This window comes from Triturus cristatus, chromosome 6, assembly GCF_964204655.1.
Source record: "Triturus cristatus chromosome 6, aTriCri1.1, whole genome shotgun sequence".
NCBI lineage: Eukaryota > Metazoa > Chordata > Amphibia > Caudata > Salamandridae > Triturus > Triturus cristatus.
This window is the reverse complement of record NC_140589.1, coordinates 97,844,065-97,871,658: the sequence shown is the minus strand read 5'-3', so window position 1 is coordinate 97,871,658 and position 27,594 is coordinate 97,844,065. Positions and strand designations below refer to the sequence as shown.

General features: G+C 48.3%; 1 protein-coding gene across 1 annotated transcript in view; it reads left to right on the top strand.

Moving 5' to 3' along the window:
• LOC146813824 (calpain-1 catalytic subunit-like) overlaps positions 1–27,594 on the top strand; it is a 400,682-nt gene that overhangs the window by 345,448 nt on the left and 27,640 nt on the right. The window contains exons 16-17 of the mRNA XM_085610280.1: positions 1,224–1,292; positions 8,762–8,840. Coding sequence (XP_085466406.1) covers positions 1,224–1,292; positions 8,762–8,840 — 148 coding nt within the window. The remainder of the gene's footprint in view (positions 1–1,223; positions 1,293–8,761; positions 8,841–27,594) is intronic.

Here is a 27,594-nt window from a genome sequence, read left to right as displayed (position 1 = left end):
TTCCCGGGTGCCAAGTATGTCTACATTCCAACTAACTTATGGTTCCAAAGTTCCACAAGAGTAGATCTGGCAGATGTAGCAATGGCCCTGGTAACTTGGACTTCTTTGAAGTTTTTTCTGAAAAATCTGAAGACATGGCTTTTCAAAACTACTAACTTAAGCCATTCCTTCCGACTCAAAATCCGCCTCAATTAGGAAGTCTTAGTAAAAGAGCCAAGAATTAAGAAACCGTTCGTGAACGTGCGCGATACCAGAATAATTAACATAACGGGTTGAACGAGTACAGGTATTTTCTATGCATTCTGGGATTTGTGGTCCTCGATTTACAGCTAGATAAACAACACTGCAAGTTCCAGAGTGCACAGAAAAAACCTGGATGGAAGCAGCTAGTTCCCAGTGCCTGAGAATCCTGGCAAGGCTGCACAGACTCTCAAACCGGTTGGGATCCTCTGCTGTGTTTTTGTCGCTATTAAGAAAGCTATTAGCTTCAATCCCTTGATCAAATGTCACCTGTCTCATTCCTAAGCTATGCATTTACCAGTCCTTGTTTTCAGGTGTGTTCTGGGCAATTGGTTTGAGTCCGATGACGCGTAACTACAATTCCCAGATAGGGCTGCCACCTGGGCAGTAGTTTACTGGTCTGGCTGGTATTTTCATACCAGAAGGGTTAAAAAAGAAAATCAGGAAAATCAATAAAATTAATTATTTTTAGCCTTTGAAATATAAGATCAAAAGTAAAATTAAAACATAGTAAAGGAATGTTGAAGATGTCTATACTATTCCTGAATGGTTTTCAAAGCAAATGAAGCCCTTTGCTGTGTGAAAATAGAACACAAATTATTTCACATAAATTGTTATTCCAGTACCTGCTCTTGGCCACCCAAAAACCGACAAAACTCAAAAACGGTCACTATGTTTGTCCAAGAAAGGTAACTGCTCCCAGAGAACATTAGAATGTTATACGAAAGCCTGGCATCAGAGTTTGTATTCTGTGGTAGCTGGTAGCATGGCCATCTGTCCATCAGAACATAACAGGAGACTCTACACACAGACACACTTAGCGTGTGCCATCACAAGACATTTGTTTGGAGCGGAAGGGACTGACTCGCTGAGCACTTTTTGTTGTTTTATTCCAAAACAACAAACATTTTTACCTACTGAAAACTGGCACAAAACATGATAGCTGCTTTAAGCACGTTTTCCTTAACCAGATGCGTCCACAGAAAGATGGCAACGCCAAGCTGGGCTTGGTCGAATTCCAGAATCTGTGGAAGAAGGTGCAGCGTTGGAAGGTAACTCGTCTGGCACCAGTAATCATGGGGCAAGTGATGGTCTGTGTCTAGAGAGCAGTGCACAGAGAGAAAGTAAAGTGGCCGTAGACAGAGTCTAGGCTTTCTGGTGTCATCAAATCTACCTGCATCATGGTGAATGCCTACCGTCCACGGGACCCTACCAAAACCTGCACGCTCACGGGTGCTTTTACTTTGGCCAGCACACCAACTTGGTGAGGTGGTACAGTACATTCCTCCCCAACTTTCACAATTAACAACAAAATTAGCTTACAGTATAGAAGTATTGAAAGTGATACACAATTATCTAAATAAAAAGAAATTGCATCGATACATAGTTACCTCACCGGTTGGCCTCAGCTTTAGAGCAGCACCCAGCTTACACCCGGAAGTCCATCAGTGAGGACGATGGAGCCGGATTGCCTCTTAGGCGATACTGGAAGTAGTTACTACGGCTTGACCTTTCCTGGGAACAAAGTCTCTCTTCTCTGCTCTCTGGCGGGTGCTGCTGGTTTGGACTAGGTCTCGTCCACATCTCACCACTGTGTTGGGAGCGGTCTAGCGAGATGTTTCATAGAAGTGAGGGGGAAAACCGTGCATGGTCGAAGTCACAGGGATGTCTGCATGGTTCTGGAGAATGTTCATTGGAACCAGTGTCCTCGTATTGAACCTTCTTGAAGAATTACATTTTTCATGTGACTTCTTCATCTCCTTGACGAGCGGTGACGATTGTGCCTTTGCGGTGTACTACCACCCACAGATACTGTTTGAAGGGCAGGCGGATTGTGCTGCCAGGGTGGCGGTCCTTGATGTATACTGAGTCACCCGATGGATCTCCGATTGATAGGCATTCTGTCATGCACTGGAGTGTTTGTGCATGATTTTTCTAATGTTGAGATTCTCAACGTCTTCAGTGGGTTCAGGAAACAAGGTGGGGTAGTGGAGGATGGTACCAGCAACTATGCACCCATGCAGACATATCCAGGAGCTTGACCTGTTGTAGTGTGCGGGAGTTAGTCTGTACTCACACAGGAATCCATAAATGGCTTTCTCCACCGGTTGGTGATTTGCGTAAGCTATGCGTACAATCTTTTTGAGGGTCTGCATAAACCTCTCCACTTCTCTGTTGGCTTGGGGTCATCTAGGTGTCACTTTGTGGTGGGGTATGCCCCACGTCTTTAGGTAATCAGCAAAATCTTGAACATGAAACGGAGGGCCATTATCATTCTTCACAACCTTAATCATTCAGTGAGTAGCAATGATTGTATACACTTTTGTGATGACTTTTGACCCCATCTGGGATCTTGCTATCACCGCTTCTGGATATTTGGTATAGTCATCAATGATCACTAAGCATGTTGTCCATCGCGTAGGCGGCCAAAATCAAGACTTGCCTGTACCCAGGGGGCTTTGGGTCCTTCTTCTGTGATTATCGGAGGGGGTTGTTCTGGTTGACCTGCTACTTGACCCCAGTGGCAGGATTTGACAGCGCTCTCCACCATTTCCTCCATCCCTGGGACCAGACTTTTGTGCGCAGTCGGCTCTCCTTCTTAACTATGCCTTGATGGGCATGGTGTGCCAGTTGTACTACTTGAGGAGCGAGGCTCGTCGGCATAACCAGCCATAGTCCCCGGAGCAGACACCCACTCTCATCCGTCGACAATTCTTGGCGAACGTGAAGGAGCGATTTAAGAATTTTCTTTGCTTTGGGGGTTCTTCCGGAGAAATGTCTTTTTATACCATCCCAGTTGTTAGAGCGTTTAGCTGCAATCACTGCCTGTAAGCATTTATCGTCTTGGGTGGCCTGTCAAATGCCATTGGAAGTGGGCAAGACCTTTCAGCAACATATCTCACATAGACTTCCGTCACTTCTGCTTCTTCCACTTTCTCAGAGGTGGCAGCACGGGATGGCATGAAAGATAGTCCGTGAGGTTTGAAGAGCCTGGGCGATTTTCAACTTAACAATCATATTCTTGGAGTTGTAACAGCCATTCCTCGATACGGAGCTGCGGTTTAGATGCGGACCCATGAAATAAAGGTATGAGTGGCTTATGATCCGTGGAGACAACAAATGGGTGGCCACAGACGTAGATATGGAAATGGCGACAAGCCCCATGTATTGCAATGGCCTATTTCTCTATTTTTGAATAACGTTGCTCAGTCTCTTTCTGGGATCGACTGGCATAAGGTACGGGGGTTCAACTGTCAAATAGACTACTGTAATGGTCTTTTTTTGACCGCTCACAAGAAAGCCCTGCATAAGCTCCTGATGGTCCAAAATGCAGCAGCTAGATTGCTTCATGGGCTACCAAAACATCAGTCGGTCTCCCAATCTCTCCATTTACTCCACTGGTTCCCTTGAGAAAGTGGGTATTGTTTAAGTCTCTGTGCATAGCTTTTAAGGCCCTTCATCTTGATGGCCCAGAATCTATCAGACAGCTCTTTCAATGGTACACCCCATCCAGGACTTTAAGATATTCCTCTCAGGACAATTTGGTCATTCCTAAAATCAAGAGAGCCACCTGGGGAGGTAGGAGCTTTGCTGTGGCCCATGCCAAACTTTGGAACTCGATGCCCCGCAAACTAAAATCCATAAACAACCTACTTACCTTTCGTATGGCTCTTAAAACATGGGGGCATATTATCAAGAAACAGAGTTAAAATTATCGCCGCTTTAGCAGCAGAAAACTGCCGCTAAAGCGGCGATAATGGGCTTGATAATATGCCTTTGAGAATTCCCATAGAAGCCCATGTTTTGGTGACAATATGGGCTTCTATTGGAATTCTCAAGTGCATATATCAAGCCCATTATCGCCGCTTTAGCTGTAGTTTTCTGCCGCTAAGGCGGTGATAATTTTAACTCCATGCTTGATAATATGCCCCATGGTTGTTTAATAATTAGTGCATCATTTATATCTTTTTTTCTTTACAGTCAGCACTTGATGTCTAGTTAACTCACTTTTCCTTTCACCTACTGAGAGCCTCAGCGCCTAGACACCCTTAGAGAGTAGTACGCTTTAAAAAATCACAATTTTCAATTTCCTTTCATCTGATTGTTGCTGCATTAGTACTGCCCAGAGACCATGAGGGCTTGCTTCCACCGCTACGTTTGTGGCTTTCTTAGGACCAAAATAGGATAGAGTGGTGTCCACTGACAGCGCTTCTTTGGTTTGTCGTAAGACCATCTCTTGTTCAGGACCCCACTGCCATAGTGTGGTCGCCTTGGTGAGCTCTCTGAGGGGTCGAGTGAGGACTGAGAGGTCTGGGTTGAACCTCCCACACAAATTCACCATGACAAGAAAACCTCTCACACTAGTGATATTGCGGGGCACTGAGGCTTCTTGCACATCACACACTTTTCCAGGATCTGGGACGACTCCATTCTCTTGAGAAAGTATACCTAAAGAAGCTGACTTTGTTCTTTAGAAATTCAAAATTTTTCAGAAGTAAGGTGAGTCGTGCATCTTTGATCAGTTGTAGCCATCCTCTGAGATGGCTTTGGTGTTCTTTCAGTGACTTGGCATGGATGAGGATCTCATCAGTAACACTGAGGCTGGGGAGAATGCCGAGCACTGGAGATTCCAAAGTTGAGGTGATGATACCTGTGTATACCCATGTGCATTTAAAACATGGTGATGTACCTTGAGTCGGGATGGAGTGGTAATTGATATCCCAAACAGGGATACACCTTCGAGAACGATTTTGCACCACTCTGTTTGCTCAGTATGTCATCTACCATAGGGGTGAGGTGTCTATCCCGCTTGATGGCAACATTAGTAAGTCTCATATCCACACATGTGGTCCAGTGACCTTCTCAATAATGCCGGGCCTTTCCACATTTTCCAGCTCATCTTCCACTTTCAGTCTCAGGTGGAAGGCTATGCAGCGGTGACGTAGAGCCATTGGTTGGATAGATGAGTATATATATGTAACTTGACTTGTTAGTTCTTTAGTCATCCGATCTCGCTGAAGACAGTGTTGAATTCTAAAATGGTCAAAAGTTCTTCTTCCTGAATATTTAAAGCGAAGGAGATCAATCCCAGTGCCTCTGCTGTCGCTCCACTGACAAGCATGCCGTGGCCTTCTTTAGCCACATACACTGTCGTGTCTGCCTTGTTTCCTAGATTGGATACCATGGACTTGAAACAGCTGAGATGGAGGATTGGCGACTTCTGCCCATATTCGAAGACTTTGATTTTTGTTTTATCTAGTGGAGGTTGTTGAGCCATGGTGTGGTATGTGGTCGTCATCATGAGTTCAATTGATGCTCCTGTGTCAATGGTGGTGGTGATTGATTGGTTGCCTATCTTGAGTTGAAACCGCGGAAGGTGACAATGGGTAGAAGGTGGAGTTCCCGCCACAAAGACGTAGTGGACTGAGTATTCGTCTGTATCGTCATCCATGTCGTCTTTCCTGTCAGGCTCATTTAATGCCAAGTGCATCATTTCTTTTGTGGTCTTGGATAATGCACAAACCTTTGCAAAGTGGTTATGTTTCCTACACACTGAGTATCGTTTGCCTTTGGTGGGTCAGTCAATCATCTTGTGCGGGGACCTTTTGCAGTATCCGCATTCCTTTTTCCTGTCTTGAGAGCTTCTTGGAGGATTCGGTGCTGGGCGAGTCTTGGTCACATTTACTTGTTCTGCTTTGATGGAGGATCGAGTGCTGCTTCCATGTGTGAAGCTCTAGCCTTAGTTAGTTCTTTGGACCGCCCTAATGTCAAAATGTCTTGCAGAGATTTCCCTGACTCTTGGAGGATTGTTCCTTGTAGCTTTACGGAATAGCACCCTTGTATGATCTGGGCGCAAAACTCTTCCTACTCATCCTGGAACCCACACATACTTGTGAATTCCTTCAAATGGCTGAGAAAGGTGTTGATAGACTCCTCTGCTTTCTGGCGGGCTTGCCTGAATACGAAGCGTTCATAATCTTTATGAGCAATTGGCTCGAAATAAGCATTGAGTGCATTCAGCAGCGTGGTGTAGATTTTTGGCGTTGCTTCCACCAGCATTTTATATATTCTGTGAATGTCCTTCCCTCCTAGATGCAGCAGTAGGGCTCTCCACCTCTCGCGAGATATGCCAGCCTCCTAAAAGTAGAATTGTATGAGTTCTGTTCAAACTTTCCATTTAGACGCTAGAGCTGACGGCGCTCCATCAACCATAAAAGACTTCGGGATGGAGCCCATGGTGGCCAAGAAGTGAGGGATCACCCTCCTTGGGCACCTTGCGGCACAAGTTCTGTCACTCTCCTGAGGGTGTGTGGACAGCCACCTGGCCACGGTAGCAGGTAGGTGGCGCGTCGACCCTTCACAGAGAGAAGCTTGGTAACAGACCAGCCAAGAGCTGCAGGGCCAGCACCAGGCAGAGTTTGAGCCTGGTTTCTGAAGCTGGGTACTGATTATAGTGAATGGCTGTTAAATAAGTGCACTTTAAGTGTGGTTGGGTTTTTCTTTTGGGATGCAGGATTGCAATTTTGTTCCCCACTGACCGCATAACTCTGCAAGCGTAATATTCTGGGGAATGTGTGGGCCAGGCACAGTCACCGTACTTGGCTTAGCAGCAATGGCCAAAGGAGCAGGGAAGGCCTAGTGGACCTGCACGGCAGAATGGGAGCGCGTGGGATAGTCGAGTTCCAACCGCGCCTCTGACACATGCAGGCGCGATGCAGCCGATGAGGTTGTGGTGGGTAAGGAGGCCGCAGTGACACCACGCGACCTTGCAGCACTGCGGGATACGAGGCGGGCAGTCGCAAACTCATTCAGAGCAAACGACAGGCTCCAGCAAACAGTGCACTTTGACCCCTCACGGGAGACTGGTAGCGGGTGCGTGCGAACGTACGTGAGAGCCACGAAAAAAGCAGCAGCATGTCCTGCGGATTCAGGCACACTTAGGTGCTCCGGTTTGGCGGGGTTCATGGCCATTCTTGTTGCCAGTGTTGTGTTGGCCCTGTGGTTGGTTGGGCCTCACACCTGATATCACAGGCCTATGAGTAAATAAATGACGAGACGCACCGTGAATTGGTCTCAAAGATTGCTACGTGACTGCCGAGTCCCAACGTCATAAGGGACTCTACCAAAATCTGCACGTTCATGGGTGTTTTTGCCTTTGCCACACCACCAACTTGGGGAAGTGGAACATTACAATCCCCGCAGGCACCACAACTGGCTGAAATGCCTGTACTTCTAATGGTGCACTACCATAGATGCGCCAGGACTCGGACTAGTGACTGGTGGGCTTGTGTTCCGCGTGCCATTAGTATCTGGTTGGCAATGTGCCTAATTTCTTGCTTTTAGTATCTATGAGCCAGGGTGGGCTGGAGTCTGTCCGCTGATGCCAGTGTGGGCGGGGGTGATTCGTAGCTGATAGCAGTGGTGCTGGAATAGTTTTCAGAGGGGAGGTGCGGCCATCAATGTTATATCACTGAAGTCGTAGGGATTGTTAAGAGTCCTAGCTTCAAGCAAAGTGTAGCAAATATATTTAGCAGGAGAGTGATGAGTATAGTGTATGTAGCTGGTGGTGCAATTTGGAGGACACGGTCACAAATATATTACTAAAACATGATGTGGTAGCGTAATGTAATTTATAGATAGCAAATTTTCTGTTTGAATGGCTATTAAATTTGCACATACAATAATACGTGGAAATCGTGTTTCAGCAAATATTTATCATTTATGTATCACCAAGAAAAGTATCTTTATTTGTTTTGATTCTCTTAAAATCTTTGTTTTCATCCCAATTCAGAATTAAAAAAACAATGCTTAATATGTTTTCCATATATATATTGACATTTTTAGTCCTTTTACAGTTATTTACATGTTGCTATGTGTTAGAATAAAATTGACATCATACTCCCTTTCCTTTAAAACTCCCTGTGCCCCAGTAAGACTGTCATATAGTCTACAAAATCCTCTCACTTTGGAGTCAAAGAAAGAAAAGTAAACACCAATCTCCATGTTAAAAGAATAAAAAGCAAGTTTTCAGAAGACATTGCCTGACATTTGACCTCTGTCTTAAAAAACGCACAATAAATAGTGTAAGATAAAAGTAAAATGTAAACAACTCTTGATAGCATATTCATCTAAACTCCAGCATGGCTTTTTTGGGGCCGCTGCAGCACTCGTGCATCCCTACTTCCAGCGCCTATGACTAATAGTTGTGGGGGCAGGAGAGAAGGGTGCTAGAGAAGGAGGAGGGTGTGTGGAGGGTGTGGTGACTTCAAAGGGTGGATTAAATTAATCGAACGGTACGAGTCAGTTACTGTTTGGGTCTCGACGTAAAGGGATGCTCCGTGTGATGGGTGGAGTATTTCAATAAACTTCGTTTCTCAATTTACCTCCATTCGTCTGGATTCCATACCACTTCAAAATGTCAGAATGAAAATGGAGGGGAAGAAGAAATATTCTCCTCCCATCGTTTTACACAGACCACACCCCAGCATGTTCTCTGACCACACATTCCTCTTCTTTTCAGACTATCTTCCTGCAGAACGACCTGGACAGATCCGGCACCATGAGCTCCTACGAGCTGCGGATGGCACTGGAGACAGCCGGTGAGTGAGATGGGTTACAGGGGGCGGGCTCCATGAGGTAGCACTGTAGCAGCTTGAACAGAGACTTTTTAAGACATGGGCAAAGTGGGCAATTGCCCACATCCCCCACCATCCAATGGGCCTAGCTGAGAAGGTGAATTTTCGATCTATTTGACCACTGTCTCCTCTGTGTCTCAATCACAGCCCTTTGCCCTCTCTCTGTTGACCTTTACCTCTGACTGAACTATCTCTCTCTGTCCAGTGTCATCTTAGGTATTTTAGGGCACTCGACAAGATAGATTTCAACAGTTTGTGTGATCCTGTTTCTAAAATGTTTTTGGCATCATGCGGACTTGAAATAGTGGGAGATGGGTTATAAAAAAGAAAGTTGTTCTGAACACAGGCCCCCCCAAAATATGTCCTGCCTGGGCCTTCCCATTGTTCTAATAGCATTATAGCCATTCTGCAGCTTGGGCCCATGACTCTGGTTCAGGGCCTTTAATGACCGTTATAGCCCTCGTAAGCAGACTGTAATGCTATATTAGATGCCTATATCCTTTGGCTGCAGACATTAACTACTACTTGCCTGCTTTCTAAACTTTTGTACTTTGAGGTAAAATATGGAGCAGAAATCTGAGGTAGGCAGGGACAAGGGTCTGCATGTTGGCGGCAGGAGAATAACTTCATACTGTGAACATTCAACACTATTTAATTGCTGTTTTGCACTTTTGAACGACTTTTTGTATCACTGCTTAGTACACATTGGTGCATTTTGAAAAATAATTCCCATAATATAGGTCTCACTACCCAAGCAATTACTTACCTTCCTTTGATAAGAAATAAAAATAGTTTTTCTTCTTTCTGGTGTATGAGATTTTTTCAACATTAACACTGTATTTAAGTTTTAAAAGTTGAGCAAAGGGGGTGTATCCAAGTTGGCGACCGAGTATGTCACATCTTTTGGAGCTCCGCCGGACCTCTTTGCATTAGGGCTGCATTAACTGCAGAGAGCGGCTTTTGGTGTCCCATCCGCCCCCCTCCACTGGCGGGACGACTACCCTGCTTACTGGGAGAGTAAGCCGTCGCCAAAGGACATCGATTCCCTGATCCCGGCTGCCTTGGTGTGGCACAGCACGGAGTGGTGGAGACAGCTGGCGGGGCCTGACGTAGTAGAGTTGTGTGGCAGAGTGATTCCCCCGGGATGTTGAGGATCCATGCCCCGGCCGCTGTTGAAGTTGCCCCCTCACAGTCCTCTTGTGAGTGAGTAGATAGGCGGACAAGCCCGGGATGGAGTGCAGCGGTGAGCGATTGCGGCCCGGGGCGCACCGATCGTGTGGCCGAGGCGGAGGCCTACCCTGGGGATTTGTGGCCTTCTGGTTCTCAGTGCGCGGGCCCTTGCAGCAGCCTAGGAGCTGACTCTTGGGGCCATTGCCTGCTTGGCTTCCCCCCTACCGCTTTCTGGGGTGGAGGAGCTCCGGGGATCGCCGACAAGGCTAGCTGAGCCGCGCAACAGTGTGATAGGATCGACTGGGCCGCATTTTGAAAAAGCTGCGATTGCACGATTCCCTCCGTGGTGACATACTCCTCATTGCTGCTTACCTGTTTTGGCCCCGCAGAGAAGAGGAACAAGACAAGACTTCTGGTGAGCCAGCCCGTCTCTGTGGTGGACTTCCCTCTCCCCCAAACGGACTCTCCTAAGCCCAGCGAGTCTCCTGAGGGTGCAGGACCGGCCCTGATCGACATGTGCACCAGGGGCTCCATGCCATGAAGCAACGACTGGCATAGCATTCTGGGATGGGTGCCTCACCATTTTGTCAGGAAACTACCTGTGATCCTGTGCCCAGATAGTTAGCAGCCTATGTCTGACGGTTGGTGGCACGGGGTCCCCCTCGCGCGGCTGGTGATCATTGGCCCTACCGGATTGTGTGACCCGTGCCAGCGGGAGTAGTTACCTGATTAGCCACGTGTGGACCCTCTATGCATGGCGGGTGTGTCCTTGCCGCCAAGTGGTGCTAGTGCTGCAGTGAGGAGGCCTGTGGGAGCTTTTGGGTGCCTAGTTATGTCTTCACAATGCACCATGAAGAAGGACCCCACACTCCATTTTCACCAAAAATGCAGTGAAGAGGGAAGCTTCAACGATTGACACCACAGTATCGGGGAAATTACCCAGGGTGAAACCCTGATCACTAAAGCATTCCTGGAGCAGCTGTTTGGGACCCTCCGTGATGACTCTGCAGATGTCAAGAGGGATATAGCAACAGAGATCAAGGAGATAAGACGGTATGTGGAAGATGTAGGCCAGAGACCGGCATCGTTGGAGCAGGGACAAGACGCCAGGGAGGAGGTGTTGGATGCCCATCAACGGAAGTTGCTGGATCTCCATGACCAGAACTTAGAGTTGCGCTATCAACTTGAAGACCTTGAGAACAGGTCCTGATGTTCTAACATACGTATTAAGGGAGCCCCTTTGCAGGCAATTCCAGGCAATCTTAAAGACTTTGTTGTTCGCCTCTTCAAACAAGTGGCTCCCTCCCTGAAAGACGAGGAAATCATTCTAGACCATACGCACCGCGCTGGCTGTCTTGCCAGTGTGCCAGGACATACTTACCTGTCTCCATTATTACAGCTAAAAGGAAGCTATTATGGCCGCTGCATGCGATATGACAGTCATTGAATTCAAGGGTCATAGGCTGTGGTCTTACCAGGATCTCTCCACAATTACATTGCAGCGACGGAAGGCCCTCCGGCGACTGATGGACTTCCTCCAGGACCAGAGCATTAGATACAAATGGGGCTACCCCTTCTGTCTTCAATTTGTATGGCAGGAGGAAGACCGCGTGATTTGCACTCTCAAAGATGCCCAAGCACTTCCTGATATGCCAGCTTTACAGCCACACATACGAACCATTTTGGTACTCGACGACCGCTGGCTCCGAATCTCGGCGCTCCACGAGGTAGAGGAAAAAGATAATGAATAAGCCCTCCGAAGCGGATAGCCATACAGAGCGTGCCCAACTGCTTACAATTACATCAGGAGGGCGAAACTACAAGAACAGATGGCGACCACTGATTGTCGCTTGACTTTGTGCTTGCCTCCCCCTGCAAAAGAGCTTTTTCGGCTTGGTTTGTGGATGCCATTTCCTGCTAGCCAGCAGCCACCCCCCTCTGCTCCAGGGCTGTGGTTTTCCGGCAAAGTTCCGTCATGGAGATATTGACTACACAGTATACTTGTCAACTACATGGACCCTCGTTACCTAATTATTGTAGTCCCCAGGCGGGGTAAGTTTTTGACTCTATGTTCTCCCACTGTTTCTCATATCTCCCCATACCTCACCTCACCTTTGCCTTCCCTTCTGTACCAGATACCCCTTCAGGCACACACTATCTGGCCTGGCACACATCTGTCGTGAAAGTGTGGCGCATTGTACTCTCACCTAAGTACATAGGGTGATATCTATACTTCACCTCAAAGTATGTGGCCTTAATGCACCGGCTAAACGTCTAGCTCTCCTCTCATTCCTCAGAGATACTAAGTGCGATATATTTTTGCTGCAGGAAACCCATTTGCTGCAGGTTGACTGACGACGCATGCGCTTCTGCTGGTTTGACTGCCAGCACTCTTCATCGGGGAAGGTCAAGAAGGCCGGAGTTGCAATTCTCTTTGGAACACATTTCCCAGGGCGGGTGGAGCGAGTTTTTTTTTTAGATCCCTGCAGGTTCTTGGCATGACATGTTACAGTGAGGGGAGGCAGGTACACCTTGGCCACAGTGTATGCACCCAACAATCATCAAGAGACCTTTCATAGGGACTCCCTGGGCAGCTGCTGACTACCCCGGACAAAGATATAATGGTTGGCGGGGACTTTACCATAGTGATGGATGCTCAAAAGGTCAGGTCTACACCACAGGTGATTCAGGTTGGGAGCTTCACATCGGGCATTCAATAGTGGTTGGGAGAGGCAGGAATGACTGATGTATGGAAGCACATGCACCCTACCTCCGCTGACTACACCTTCTTCTCAGCGTCCTACCAAACTTACGCACGCATTGACAACTTCCTCACGTCACAGTGCGTAACACAGGGCACATTCTCGGTGGATTTTGGTGCAGCGGTGCTCTCTGATCATTCTCCTATTGTTTCGTGATATGACCCGGGTGGAAACTCTCCGACCCCACGGGTCTGACGGCTTAGCGCAAAACTCCTCACCTATGACCACATTCTAGCAGACACCTCGACATCCATAACCACATTTTTGCAGACTAACAACACATCTGACATTTCCGTCCCCACCCTGCGGGGGACTTTAAAAACAGTGCTAAGAAGCCACTTTATCGCTTTTGTCGCAGGCTACAACAGAGATAGATGGACTAAGCGGCTCCAATTGGAAGTGCAGGTCAAGGAATTGGAGGTCTCCCACACCCGGTCCGGTTCAGTGATAGTTTGCCGTCAATTGACGGCAGCACAGAAACAGCAACGGGCATTAGATATGGAAAGAGCAAAGTACACTTTGCTCAGGATTAAACAGAAGTATTGTGCAGGAGGCAACAGAGTGGGAGTATGCTGATACATCACCTTAGGGCACAAGCAGTTGACCGGGGAATCCCTGAACTACAGGGTGCGGATGGCTCCCCAAGGTGTCAGGATGAGAAAATTGCCCAGGAATTTGACACCTTCTATGCTGCTCATTGTGCAGCAGACGCTCTGTTAGAGTCGGAGGCTGGGGCATACCTGGCCCAGACACACCCGTCTCTGACCTCGCTAGTCATGTTCACCACACTTGACACACATATAACACCACAGGAGGTTCTAGCGGCCATTCAACAATTACAAACCAGCAAGGCACCTGGCCCAGATGGCTATGGGTTGAATTATATGAGGCCTTCAGTGCACAGCTAGCCTCCATTTTAGCGTGGCTCTTTAACAGGTGAAGTGTGACTAGCTGACTGCCAGAGTCCATGCGCCTAGCTACTATTACGGTGCTACCTAAAGAGGGCGAGGATCATAAAGGCTGTGCGTCTTACCATCCAATCTCACTTTTGAACGTGGACACAAACATTTTTACCAGTGTTTTGGCCCATAGATTAGTACCCTGTGTTCAGGGATTGGTTGGAACTGACCAAACCGGGTTAATCCCAGAGCGTGGGTGTAGCGACAACACAAAGCTGCTGTGCCACTCTATGGATAAGGTGCAGCATTTGCAGGTGCCGGCCCTCCTGTTGCCAACTGATGCAGAAAAGGCCTTTGATCGGGCCCACGGAGAGAATGGGCATCGGCCCACAATTTTGCTGTGGGTCCAATCTTGCTACTCCACCCACCGGAGCCAGGGTGCGAGTGAATGGGATACTGTCAATGCCATTCGCCATTACCTGGGGGACCAGACAGGGTTGCCCCGTGTCGCCTTTACGTTTTGCGCTGTACATGGAAACCTTCGCAGAACGGATCCGGGGCTATCCTCAAATTACGGGCATCCAAATGAGTGGCAGGGAACAAAAAATTATGTTATATGCAGATGATGTCCTCTTGACTCTTACTGACCTAGAAAATACCTTAGAAGCTGTGATGGCGGAATTGGCTGCATTTAGTGAAACATCTGTGTTCAAGACAAATTTACAAAAATCTTTCACTCTTAATTTGACTATCCCCGACCTGATGAGGGCTCGGCTTACTACACAGTTTCCCTTTCAGGGGGCAGACCAGGGAATCTTATACTTGGGTCTACAGATCGACTCTGCGCTGTTGACAACCGCTGCCCATAACTCTGAAAACTTTGGAACGATCACACGGTCCGACCTTGCAAAATGGAAGAGCCATGGCCTTTCCTGGCTTGAGCCAATAGCAGAGGTGAAGATGGCGCTTTTTCCCAAAATTCAATACGTAATGCAAACCCTTCCCCTCCAACCCACTCCTCCCATGGATGTTAGACAAGCTAAAATCTCATATTTGTGACTTTATTTGGGAAGGCAAGAGCGCCAGAATGGCCAGGACACTTGCCTATCTTCCCCAGTTGGCTGGAGGGCTGGGAGTCCCGAACCTGTGTTGCTATTATCAAGCAGAGGAGCTTGTCTACATGGTGGAATGGTCCCAACCCTAAATGGAAAGACATTGGTGCTTTATAGACCAGGCGATCTTGGGTATCCACATTTGGAAGGTGTCCTAGCTCCCGAAGCCCCAAAGGCCAGCCGGTGTCTATATCTCGGCAGTGGTGCGAGCCACAATTGGGGTTTCGGACTGAGTACAGTTGAAACACGGTCAATTTACGCCCTTCTCCTCGCAAATGCCATTGGTAGGTAATCCAGATTTCCCACCTGCTGTGAAGGGGTCAGCGTTTGTGGCCTGGCAGGGGGCCAACTGCAAGCGAATAAGGGACTTGTTCGATGTTGACGGCCTCATGGACTTTCCAACACTCAGTCGCCTATATTCTCCCCGACACGGCGCAATGGGAATATTTAACAGTCCCTCACTAGACGACGGAGGGTCGTGGCTCCATCCACAGGCCTGCAGTGTGCTCACACCTTTTGAGGAGTGGCTCCTTAAAGGCTCTTCTGACAAAGAAATCCTGTCTGATATGTATGCCTTTCTTATCATACCCCATACTCCTTTGAAATGCATTGCATGGGCCAGATGGGAGGGGGAATGCGGGCGCCCCTTTACGGGCAGGGTGTGGAATGACATCCTTCAAGGTGCACGGACCTCAGCCTTCAACACCACTAGTAAGGAAATGTGCCGCATGGGACCACACCAGGAGTGGACACTGTTGGCGCCATTCTGGACAGCGGGGCACCCTTACTCACCTGCTATGACACTGCCCTAAACTGGATTCTTTCTGGGACGGAGTCCTGGAAGTGGTGAACACTAATTTCACTATTGATATCCCTAGATTTCCCAGCTATATTCTCCTGGGTCTCCCCAATCCGCTTACCTACTGCTGAGATCATGTAGAGGTAGGGCAATTACTTTGGCATTGGGGCAGCTAAACAGATCCTCCTCGCTAGATGGGGTACTGAGGTAATACCCACACACCTAGACTGGCTGCACAAACTATGGGAACTACTGGGGATGGAAAAGTTAACAACTGTTGCCACACACCGCCTCCCTCTATTCGATAAAATGTGGCAGCCTTGTCTTAAATATCTCTCTGTGGAATACCGTGAACTGACATGCCCACACTACTTGCGGGTACTCCGCTTGGCCCCGCTAGGGGACCTTGACCCACACTGAGGTACTTGGGACAGCTTCTCCACACATTGATGCCAGGGCAGTCCCAGACTGAACCTGTTCTTTGCCAACCCTGTTCTTTCCATATCTTCTTACACCTTCCCCTTATGATTTATACATGCGTTGCCATTTGATGAATCACCACCACCCAGTGGATGTAGGTGGGTAGTTATTGTATCAATTGCTTCTCAATTGAAAATAATAAAAAAAGATCTAAAACCAAAATATTGTGCAAATAAAACACATTGGTCTCTGTAGGAGCTCAAAGTTAATTGTAGTAGGTCCAGTTTTTGCACAGGCAGCTAAGTTACTACTGGCTTTAGATGGGTGTAATGACCAAGCATAAGAATGTATGAGTGTAATACCATGTGAAAAGCAGGTTCAAAACAGGTTGTTCAGATTAACTCCCAATTAGGGAAAACCACAAACCATACCCACCAGGGCTGACCTTCTGGGTCTGAATAACTTAGTGAATGCTTCCAATCCAGCTGCACATTACACACTACCAATATCAGCTACAAAAGTTTGTTCTGTTACCATTATTCACAAACAAAGCATAAAAACATGAAGCCAGCAATTCATAATTAAAACAAAACAAGGTTAATTAAGCCACAAACACCTCAACCTCAATCTTGTCAGTCTGACTTTTGAAATATGTAGGTAGTTAGAATAATAAAACAAGGCAATATCTGCCCTTTTTTCCACTGCCGGTGGTAAGATTTTCCTTCTCCACAGCACATGACCACGGAGCCATCATCATTAGCTGAATTGATCCGAGTCTGCAGGTTAGAATTCCTAAGGAGCATACTAATGGTAAAATGTTTTTGTGCCATTGCAGTTTGTGCAGTCCACAAATCAGAAGTGCAGGATTGTTTGCTGGATTGTTTGACAAGGTCAATCATTGCTTGAAAAGAACTTAGGCGCATCCTTTAAAGACCAACCCTTTGGGAAGCGAAGTGAATGCTTCATATACCGCAGTCCAAACCTGGTCAGACGCTTTGAATTATTACTAAGCCATAAAAGCAACAATTTAGGCCATGGACACATTTGTAAAGATATAAAGGCCCATACAGAGACTTTTTCCATTTCCAAAGCTTCACACTGAACTACTGATTGGCCAAAGTTTCTTTATGCTCTGTTTCTCCATAGAATTTATAGAATATATCCTAGCCTTCCCATCCCCCAATGTAATTTGACTTGTATTTTGATCATCTGGGCAAGACATTCTGCAAGGCAGGAAGTGGATTTCACCACTATGAGGACAATTTGTTTTTTTTTTTGTTGAAACATTTTTATTGTTTTCCAAATCAACAATCCAACGTTCTGTCCAACTTCCCCATCCCCCCCCAGGAGTACTGTTCATTACTCAGCGATTCCCCGTGTCCAAGAGAAGTACCGTCCCTCCCAACCCCAACTCGTTCCCTCCCCTCCCCACCCCCATGTCAGTGCGCCCCCATCTCCTACCTCTCCCCCGATGTGCCCCCCCTTCCAAGTAAATTATGTACGGGTGCTCAACCCCTCCCTGAGCAAGCAGATCTTTCCTCTTGTCCAACCACTATGAGGACAATACGCAGCTGTACCTCAAGACTGATAGCACAGAAGACATTGACAATCTGTCCCAATGCCCATGGACTCAAGCTCATGGATGTCCCGGATGAAACTTAAACTTAACCCTCAAAACACTGAATTCCTCCTATTCCCTGAAATTCTAAACGACTACCTCCTGACTGGGACACTAAGCTACAGGCCCTAAATATCTTCGCCAAGACTGTGGAATCAGCAGGATTCCTATGCATCTCTTTCGATAGGTCTCTCAATCATGATCTTCATTTCTAAAGGTGCTAGATTTCAACTAAAGCTGCTACAAAATGTCAGACCTGTCATTCCCAAACATGACTTCAAAGCTGCTGTCCAGAACTTGTGATATCTCACAAGGACTATATGAACTCTCTAATGCCCGAACTGCCTGTGTCTTGTATAAACCTTCTAAAAGCTATCCTCCACTCTAAAGCCAAGCTGACCACCGATGTGAGAAACAACAGTAGAATCCCAAAGACAGAAATGCACTTTCTCACTTGAGAAATGGATAATATATGTGCAACAATTTTAACATTGCCACACTGTAAATATGGGTCTTGATTTGTAACAAAATGTTCCCTTTTCACTTGAGCAGAATATGAATCAGTTGATGGGTTGGGTAAAAGATGCAGATGAATTATCACGCTGTGATCTGCGATGATGGGATATAGTTTTATTTCATGTTACTCTTATTTAACAATTTTAGTTAATCTATAATGAATTGTTTACGATTTGAGAACACTCAACAGACTTACCCCCATTCTCTACTACCTAACACTTGAATCTCACTTCATATATAAACAGTTTGCTTGCTCACTAAGCTATGCACCTTCATTTGGCTCAGTAAATTATGAGCCCATGCATTACAGGTTTGTAACTGAATTTTGCAGGAAACCTGTCAATTGCTCTTAAGTATAACTACCCATAAGTGGGTACATTTAAAGGTTGTTTAACCACATGGTTTGGTTTTCATAATCCCTGGGCCATCCTATAACCTTTTGATTTTTCTAAATTGGTCATAAGTCAAATCCACCCACAAAGGATGCAGGCATCGTGCTCGTACAGAAGATAAATCTTATATTTGCACTTGTAGAATCCTTGTACACACATGTTAAACCTGTCCCCAAGCCATTTAGGTGCAGTGAAAACTGGAGCTAGTTCCATTACACAGTAAACCCATGATGACTATTAAATGTTTTCACTATGATCAATAACATGACTGACTGATGATTTGAGTAAATAAATATTTCCTGGGAAGTAATGCCTATTCCACTAACAGACCCAACAGGCATTGCTGTAGATTGTCAGATGAATTGAATACTTCTAATGACAGATTTCTCATCTTAAAAATATACCTAGTCGACACATGGGATCCGGAGAATTCTTCAGCAGTGCTTCTGCATGCCGCCAAGTAGCACCGTGTGGCTGCAGGGTGAGACTGTACCACCGCGACAGTGATAGTGCGGGCACCACCTGTGCGGTGACTTCAGTTCCTTTCATTCCGCACCCGTCGATGCAAACCTGGAGCTCCGCCTCCATCTTTGTCAGTCTTCCCATGATGAAATCCAAAATTCTTATCGATAGTGTGCTTAATCCCATCTTGCTACTCGAAATCTGGTGAGAAGTCACAAGGGCATCAATTAATCTCCAACCTTCCCCTGCCAGTTCTCGGGACCATACTTGCACTGGTCCAAACTGCTACCCCAGCTCCTAGGACCATACCAGTGCCTGCTGTGCCCGCACTGGTCCGAGACCCAATCGACACACCTGCTTCTGACTCCAAACCGAGATTGGCCTGCTACAGGCCTCTGTAGTGCTATGAGATTCCAAATGTGTGACCAGTCATTATGCAACCAGACTCTAATCTTAATCAACCTCTTTCTCGATGCCAGTGCTACCAAAGGCTAGTGGCCTTGATAAGATCTGATTCTGACGCGGTTCAAGGCATATCTAATCTTCCTCATGACACTGATGATGAGGAGGCAGACAACTTACTCCCCCTCACTATACAGATGAGGGTTGATAGCTACACTTAAACAAGCATTTGCAATGCAATAGGTCTCGCATTTACGAGAGTTTGAGCTTTTCGCACTGTAAACGCCAATGCCTTTTATTTGTGTTGTTTTCAAAACAGATAAATAAAAGGCATTGTCATTTACCATGCCAGTAGCTTAAACACTCGCAAATGCGAGACCTACTGCATTGTAAATGCCAGTGTCCGTGCTATAAAAACAAGCAATGGCAAAGCCAGCTTTCGTCTTTATATAATTTATTGGCTCTGTCATATGTATTACATATTATACAGCACTTGAGCTGTTGTGCAACATGGCTTATAGTAAACAAGAGTTTCCTTGGAAGAAATTGTGGGGCATATCAACAACAACCGGCGATAATTATCTCTAAGCGCACTTAGCGCTAGGATAATTATCGCCGGCTAGCGTGAATTTTTATCGCTGAGATAGCGTGCTATTAGCAACGCTTATCTCAATAGCGATAAAAATCCTCACGCTAACAGGCTAACGTGAGATTATCGCTGGAAACCCAGCGATAATCTCACGTTACCTTGTTGATAGGGACTCACAAATTTAGCCATGATATCCTCCTTCCATAGGATATCATGGCTAAGTCTGAAAATTAGCAGACGTAAAAAAGCAGCGTTAACGGCGGTTAGCGCTGCTTTTTTGTCTCTAACAGGGTTAGCGACATTCTTGATAATAGGAGAAATGTCGCTTAGCGACATTTCTCCTATTATTTTACTCTGGAACGCCCCCTTTGCATCTCATTAGAGATGCAAGGGGAAGCGTAGAGTAAAAGGGTGCTAACATGCAAATTTGCGTGTTAGCACCCTGTTGTTGATAGGGCGCTAGTTTTATCTCTGCTTTTTTGGCTTTTAAAGACAAAAAAGCAGAGATAAAGCCCTTGTTGATATGCCCCTGTGTGCGTCAAAGCAAGCACTGTACCCTCCCAGCTAGTTTGAAGCAGTGCCATTGGTCGATCGGCTTGGCTCTGTTCTTGTGCCTTCTGCCCTGCACACTCTTCAAATTAATTACGTTCAGAGTCACCTCTGCTTTTCCATCTTGAGAAATCCAGGGCATCTGCTGCAGAATTCCTCTTTGACCTTCAGTGTGTAGTACACAGAGCCTCTCCAGTTCAGAAAACACGAAATACATGCTCCATGCCCTGGTCTCCCCACCTTTCCTCATCTGAGCTGCCACTAACCTTCCTTACCTCCTGGCCAGTGTGTATGCAGATTGCCGAGTGGTTAGTGGAGAGGGCTGTCAGCGGCGACGTCGAGACATAATCAAGGCACAGGAACAAATGTAGAGAAATGCATCTGCTCCTATGTTAATTTCTTGGCCACTTAATTGTGCCTTTTTGACATTTTGCTGTTGATTGTGTGTAATTGCTGTGCAGCACTGCAATATAGACTCAGTCCGTTTGCATGCTACTGATTACAGTCTGGGTTTCTGCTGGACAGGGGAGTGCATATACTGTGGCTGTGAGAACGTTTACCAGGGTAGAGACACCGTTTCTGCCAGTGATAGTTGTGTATTGTCAATGGGAGCTGGATTGTTTACCTTGTTAGGTGTCTGCCACTAGTAAAATATACCTATGGGTGCGCATCATGCGTGTGTTTGTGTTTTGATAAAGTGTTGATCCTAATGTGTACGGTACAAATCAGCGGGATAAAGCACTATAAAATGCAATCACAATACAATAACAGAAGGCAGCAAGCACAAGGGACCATCAGAACACAGAAAGTTCCTGTGAAGAAATGGAGGAGGTTCTCATCTTACTCCTTGACTGCTTAGGGATTTGCATTCGCTTGTGTGAATGGCCGAGCGATCCAGCATGTCAGCAATTGGTCCTTTCCCCAGATATCTAGTCTGCAAACCCCCTCTGTCATCATCTGTGTTCCCTCGAGCCTACTCTGTACTTTCTCCATTGGGCACTTGCCGGAGCCCATCCTCCTACCCCCTGCCATAGTCCTGGCTGCCCGGCAGGCTCTTTGTGCCAGTGTCCACTGCTTGGAAGGCTTTGAGGATGGCATTCTCCTCTTTAGCTGTAATGTTCAGTCTTAGAAAGGGGGAGCCCCATTCGCTTGCAGCACTTCGCTCCCTTTATGACCACGCGTGGCAAAGGTTTAAATCACAGCTTCAACTGCCTCCCCGCTTGCAAGCTGGCGCACACCCAGGGTTAATATCAAAGCAGAAACCCGCAACCCTGCCACAATCACTCTGCAGTCAGTCTCTGGGTAGATGTGCACAAGCACAACGGCGAGCAAGCCGGCGAGCTGCGAAGTCGACTCCCAGCAGCTCTGAGAAGTGCTCCACTTCCGTGTGTCAAACACCTACAAGCACACCAGCCCTCCCCAGGCCCTGCCCTTCCAAAACTTCCGGCCGGCAGACTGCCTTCCCAGGAGCACCGCCTTCCTCCCGCACTTTGTAGGACCGGCCTCTACTGAGCTACACACCAGAAGGACGTGATACTGTAGTACGGACTGCTCAGCGAGTCGGTGCTCCTGTTACACTACTCAGAGTAACATAAAGGTCACTTACTCGAATCTGGGCAGAACAGACTCAGGCTTTCATCCTTTTGGGGTCGACAGCACCCGAGCCATTGGGTTAGGTAATGGGAATTTCTTACCAGAGCACGAGACACACTGGCAGACACAAAGCACACTTAACAAAACAAGCGCTTAAACATGTACCATGTCATGGAGGGTTAAGAAGGTTTGGGGTCTGAGCAAATCTCGTTTGGTGCAGACGGACGCAGGGCAGAGTGCCGAGCACCGAGCTGTGCTGAGCCAAGGAAGAGGAAAGAGGTGTGAGAGGAGCCCGCTCAAGGGGGGTCGAGCGGAGTAGGGCCGGCAACGTCAGAGTGGGTAACGGCGGTGCGGCTTCGGAGCTCAGTCCAGAGCGACCTAGTGCACGAGTGCACCCATTGAAAGTGGAAAACAAAATAAGGTAAAGCGCGACATCGTGCACTTTAAACAAACAAGATAAAGCGTGGCTTCCCTAAAAGGGACGCTGAGCAGATGAAGACATGCATACTTTGGAAAGACGCCCAAACATGCGGGAGTCCTACCAAAAGAAGCCTGTTAAGACAGGACAAGCGTTCTCAGAGCGCCCAATCAGAGAGCCGGGCTGGCACGTGCAAGGCAGCGTGGCGCGCGTCCACTAAGATAAGAAATCTTTTACTACAGAAGGAAAGCAGGCAAGCCAGTCCGGGTGGGCCGGAACAAAAAGCCAAAGGGAGGCGACCCAGAAAGCTAATTTCCAATGGCAGGCCACCGTTTAGCAGAAACGGTGACGCCGGCCAATGGAAATGAGGGGAGGGGCTTCAAGCCCTCTACTGAAACTCCTCATCAGCAATAAATCTCGCCAAGCGAGCTACGCATATGCACAGCAACGCTAGGCGAGACCTAAAAATAACTGTGGGCTAGAGACATCCCTAGAGACAGAGCCAGTGAAAGAAAATGCCTCTTTTGCAAGAGTAGGGCAAAGGACAGCTGAAGTGCTGGACTTTCTATAACCTTCAATTGAAACTAAGGATAATGTATTAAGTGAAATTCTTCAACCAGGCCCAGCCTCATCTTACAGACACCCTTCTTGCCCCAGTCAGTCCACCCATGGCCCTCGTGTCCCTGATTTTCTCACAAAGTATACTGTGCCTGAAAGCCTGCGAGTAGAAGCGTCCACTAGTGAAGTGAATCCAAAAGCCTTTCTGGCTAATCAGTTGGATATAAAATTGAAATATGTTAATGTGTTTGGCAAGAAATTAGGTTAGCCCTGCTGTCCTTCAATACAGTGTGCTTTCTGGGCATTCCCCAAACCGCCTTCCCACATCAGAACGTTTTTTGCGAGAGCACTATGCTCTATTGATGCAAGAAGTCAATCTGCTGCTGGCCAAAGTGCCATCCCGAGGGCTCCAGATTCGGAAAGAGTCAGGTTTGCTCTTCATGCTTCTTCCTTATGCTGAAGGAGGACGGGAGACTCAGGCCTATACTTCCTCCAAACATTGTGCAGTTTTAAGGAAAGACCTATTCAAAATATTCACAATGGCTCAGATCCTCCCTGCTCTGGACCCAGAAGACTGGATGGTGTCCCTGGATTTGCATGATGCGTATTTTGTCATATACCTGTCCTGCAGTCCCACAGATGGTATCTGCAGTTCACTGTGGGGTCAGAGCCTTTCCAATTTGCCATGCTCCCTTTCAGCTTCACCTTGGCTACTCGGTAGTCACGAAAGGGATAGAGGCATACTCGGCACATCTTCGGAGGTCAGGAATACATGTATTCCCTAACCTCAGTGATTAACAGCTCAATGTGGGCTTGCCGCACACAGTAGTAGACCACCTCCGGATGACATTTGGGGTGAAAGGGAGATCAGCCTCTGGTGTCTGGTAGAGAACCGGCTCCACATCAGTCTTCTAGAGCTTCAGGTGATTTGTTTCGCACTGAAAACCTTCCTGTCTTCTATCAGTGGGAGCCCAGTGCAGGTCCTCATGAACAATATGAACACTAAGTGTACCCAGCAAGCAGGATAAAGTGGGGTCCTGGATCCTGTGCTAGGAGGCTCTGCATCTCTGGAAATAGTGGATGGTTCTACATCTATGAAAATCTTTTTAGTTACTCAACCATCCTGCAGGGTTCCCAGACTGCCAGGGCAGACGAGCTGAGTAGGGATCGCCTCACAGACCACAAGTGGCATTAATACCCTTAGGTGGCATGGGATAGCTTTGATCAGTCAGACATGCCCTGAATAGATCTGCTTGCCACTACTGAGAATGTGCAATGTCAAAACTTCTGCGCATCAGAATTTCCTTCAAAAAAGGCATCAGGATATGTATTCCATCTGCAATGGTATCTATTCAGCAGTATCCATCAGAAGAACAAGTTACTTAACTTTGGTAACGCTCGGGCGTGGTCTCGCCAGCGGCAAGATGGCTGCGCACTGAGCGAGCTCTGCCGGCCGAGCCTAATCTATCCTCCATCATTCGCCATTCGAGGGAGGAGATTGGTCTCCCACCATCACTGCTGACATTGCTGATTGCTGCTCCAGCTCCTGGGGGCCAGAAAAAGAACTTTCTGCACCAGCATTCCTGAGTTCTGGCTGCGAGGTATTCCTGGCTACTGCTGCCCAGGGGTGCTCCTTGCACCCTCCCACCCCCGTGCCCGGCCCGGCGCCGCTTCCTCAATCCAGGACCTGCTTGCCTGTGCGGCTGTGAGCTGTCTTCCGGTGCCCCCTGCCTGCTGCTGTCAGGGGTGCCGCGGACACGAGGAGTGAGGTGGGCCTTCGACATCCTGGAGGCCGGCCCGGCCTGTGGCAGCAGGCGGACTGCCTGTAGAGGGCAGTCGAGGCTGGTTGCGGCTCCTATCCCAAGTCTGGGACCCCCGGGCTCACCAACGACGCGGCACCGGCACCCATCTGCACCCGGTTCCTCCTGACTGGGCCACAATCAACTACAAGGCGGCGGCCTCAATTTGCCTATCCGCCCGGGCCATGCTGTTCTTCCGGACCTGCTCGTGACTCTGACATCGGGCGCCCACCCGCTGAGGACGTCCCTGGTTGCAGGGTTGGGGTGGCGCCGGATCGGAACATCACGCTCCTCAGGTGAGGTCTGGCGCGCCCTGGGCTTCCCCCCTGCTGCCTGCCCGGTCCGTGCTCTTCCCCCCATGTTGACTCGCTCTCTCTGGCTGCAGCTTGAATTGGCGGCCTCTTGACTCCAGTGGAGGCAATCTAGTCCCTGAAACCTGACTGCTGCCTGGGCTGGTCCGTACTGAGGGGTTAGCCCTTTGGGCTGCCCTCTCCCACCTACTTCACCTTAGTCCCCGTGCTGGTCACCTACGGGCCCGGGCCTGCCCCCCTCACACCTTCTCATTGGAAACATGACCGGTGACCCGCGGGGTGGTGGCACACCCAGACGGTTGTGTCAGCCTGGGCTGATAGCGTTGCTGGACTCCCCGCCGGCACTCATTGCACCTCACCTGCCAGCCCATTCTCGCCCCCACATCCATTTGCGGCACACATCGATCCTGCTGAGCTGACACGCCACATCCCCTGGAACTGCGGTTATCTTGCTCCGCACTTCAGCTCTGGGCCTTGCTGACCGCGTGCCAACACCCTTGGCACCCTCTTCTCTTTGCCACACCCCGAGTTCAGCATGGGGAAGATGGACACGTGACAGCCCAAGATTAACTTTGTGGGGTGAGGGGCAGATAGGGGCGGTGACCCCCCACCTGACGCGGGAGAACAATCCACTCAGACCAATCCTCCCGCAGAACGAGACGATAGCCTCTGAACCATTCTCCTAGAGGTGCAGTCGAGCTTAAAATCGATTGACACCAAAATAGATCATCTCACATCCCGCCTGGACCAGGTAAAACAAAGGGTGGACTATCAGGACACCCGCATTGCTCAGCTCGAGTCCAGGGTCTCGGACGCGGAGGATGCTGGAGCCGAGGGTGCACAGGAGCTCCTTAAGATGGACAAAATTCTTGAGATCATTCGCGCCAAGAACGAAGACTTAAAGGCACGCTCCCGTTGAGATAATATTCGACTAGTTGGCCTGCCGGAATCCACTGCGACTGGAAAGATGAAAGTTTACCTGGAGTCCCTGCTGCGCGACCTCTTTGGCCCCGTCCTTTCCCAGCGCACAGATCTCTTGGTCCGCGTCCCCCACTCCTGGGCCCACGGCGCAGCCCATCATTGCTCGCCTGCTGAAGTATTGTGACCGCGATTCCATCCTTCGCAGGGCCCGGAAGATGGGGGAGATAAACCATCAGGGCAACCTCCTATCCTTCTATCCAGATTTCACCCTATCCATCCAGGCAGTCCGCAGAGACTTCCTTTCTGCTAAGCGAATCCTACACCAGCTTTACATCACCTACGCTATGCGGTATCCCTCCAGGCTGCGCTTTGATTGAGAAACCAAAATTCTTCACCGATCCAAAGGCTGCCCTCAACTTCGCCAAACAGTTACAACAATCCTCCCCGCGTAGCCCTCACGCCCTCCCTGAGGGCAACCACCTAAGTGACAATGACTGATATGGCGGCCAGCTGATCTTCTTCCATAACTACCCCTTGCACCCGGCACATGACCCGCATATCCTGTCTGCTACAAGGACTGCTATACTCTAATGCTTACCAAAGGGGATGATGGACGGAGCGTTTCAACAAACCAAACACTCACCCCCAGTCAACTGATCTGGGTTTAATCCATCATTATTCTTTAGCTCACTCCACCACCCCAGTTCAGACATGGCCATATGCAAATCAGTCTGACCCTGTGCCTCATGGGAACAGTCCAGCCCGAACTGCCAAGCCATGTCTTCCCTGGACCGGAAACAAGCATCCTGAGACCGGTTTCGGGTTCATAACCCTCCTCAGCCAGGCTATCTTGAATCCAGTGGCAGAGTGAGCAAGGGACCCACGTCTGTGCATACCCTGCCAGCTCAGAGCGAACAAAGTGATACCAAAGGGGATGATGGACGGAGCGTTTCAACAAATCAAACACTCACCCCCAGTCAACTGATCTGGGTTTAATCCATCATCATTCTTTAGCTCACTCCACCACCCCAGTTCAGACATGGCCATATGCAAATCAGTCTCACCCTGTGCCTCATGGGAACAGTCCAGCCCGAACTGCCAAGCCATGTCTTCTCTGGACCGGAAGCAAGCATCATGGGACCGGTTTCGGGTTCATAACCCTCCTCAGCCAGGCTATCTTGAATCCAGTGGCAGAGTGAGCAAGGGACCCACGTCTGGGCATACCCTGCCAGCTCAGAGCTAACAAAGTGATACCAAAGGGGATGATGGACGGAGCGTTTCAACAAATCAAACACTCACCCCCAGTCAACTGATCTGGGTTTAATCCATCATCATTCTTTAGCTCCCTCCACCACCCCAGTTCAGACATGGCCATATGCAAATCAGTCTGACCCTGTGCCTCATGGGAACAGTCCAGCCCGAACTGCC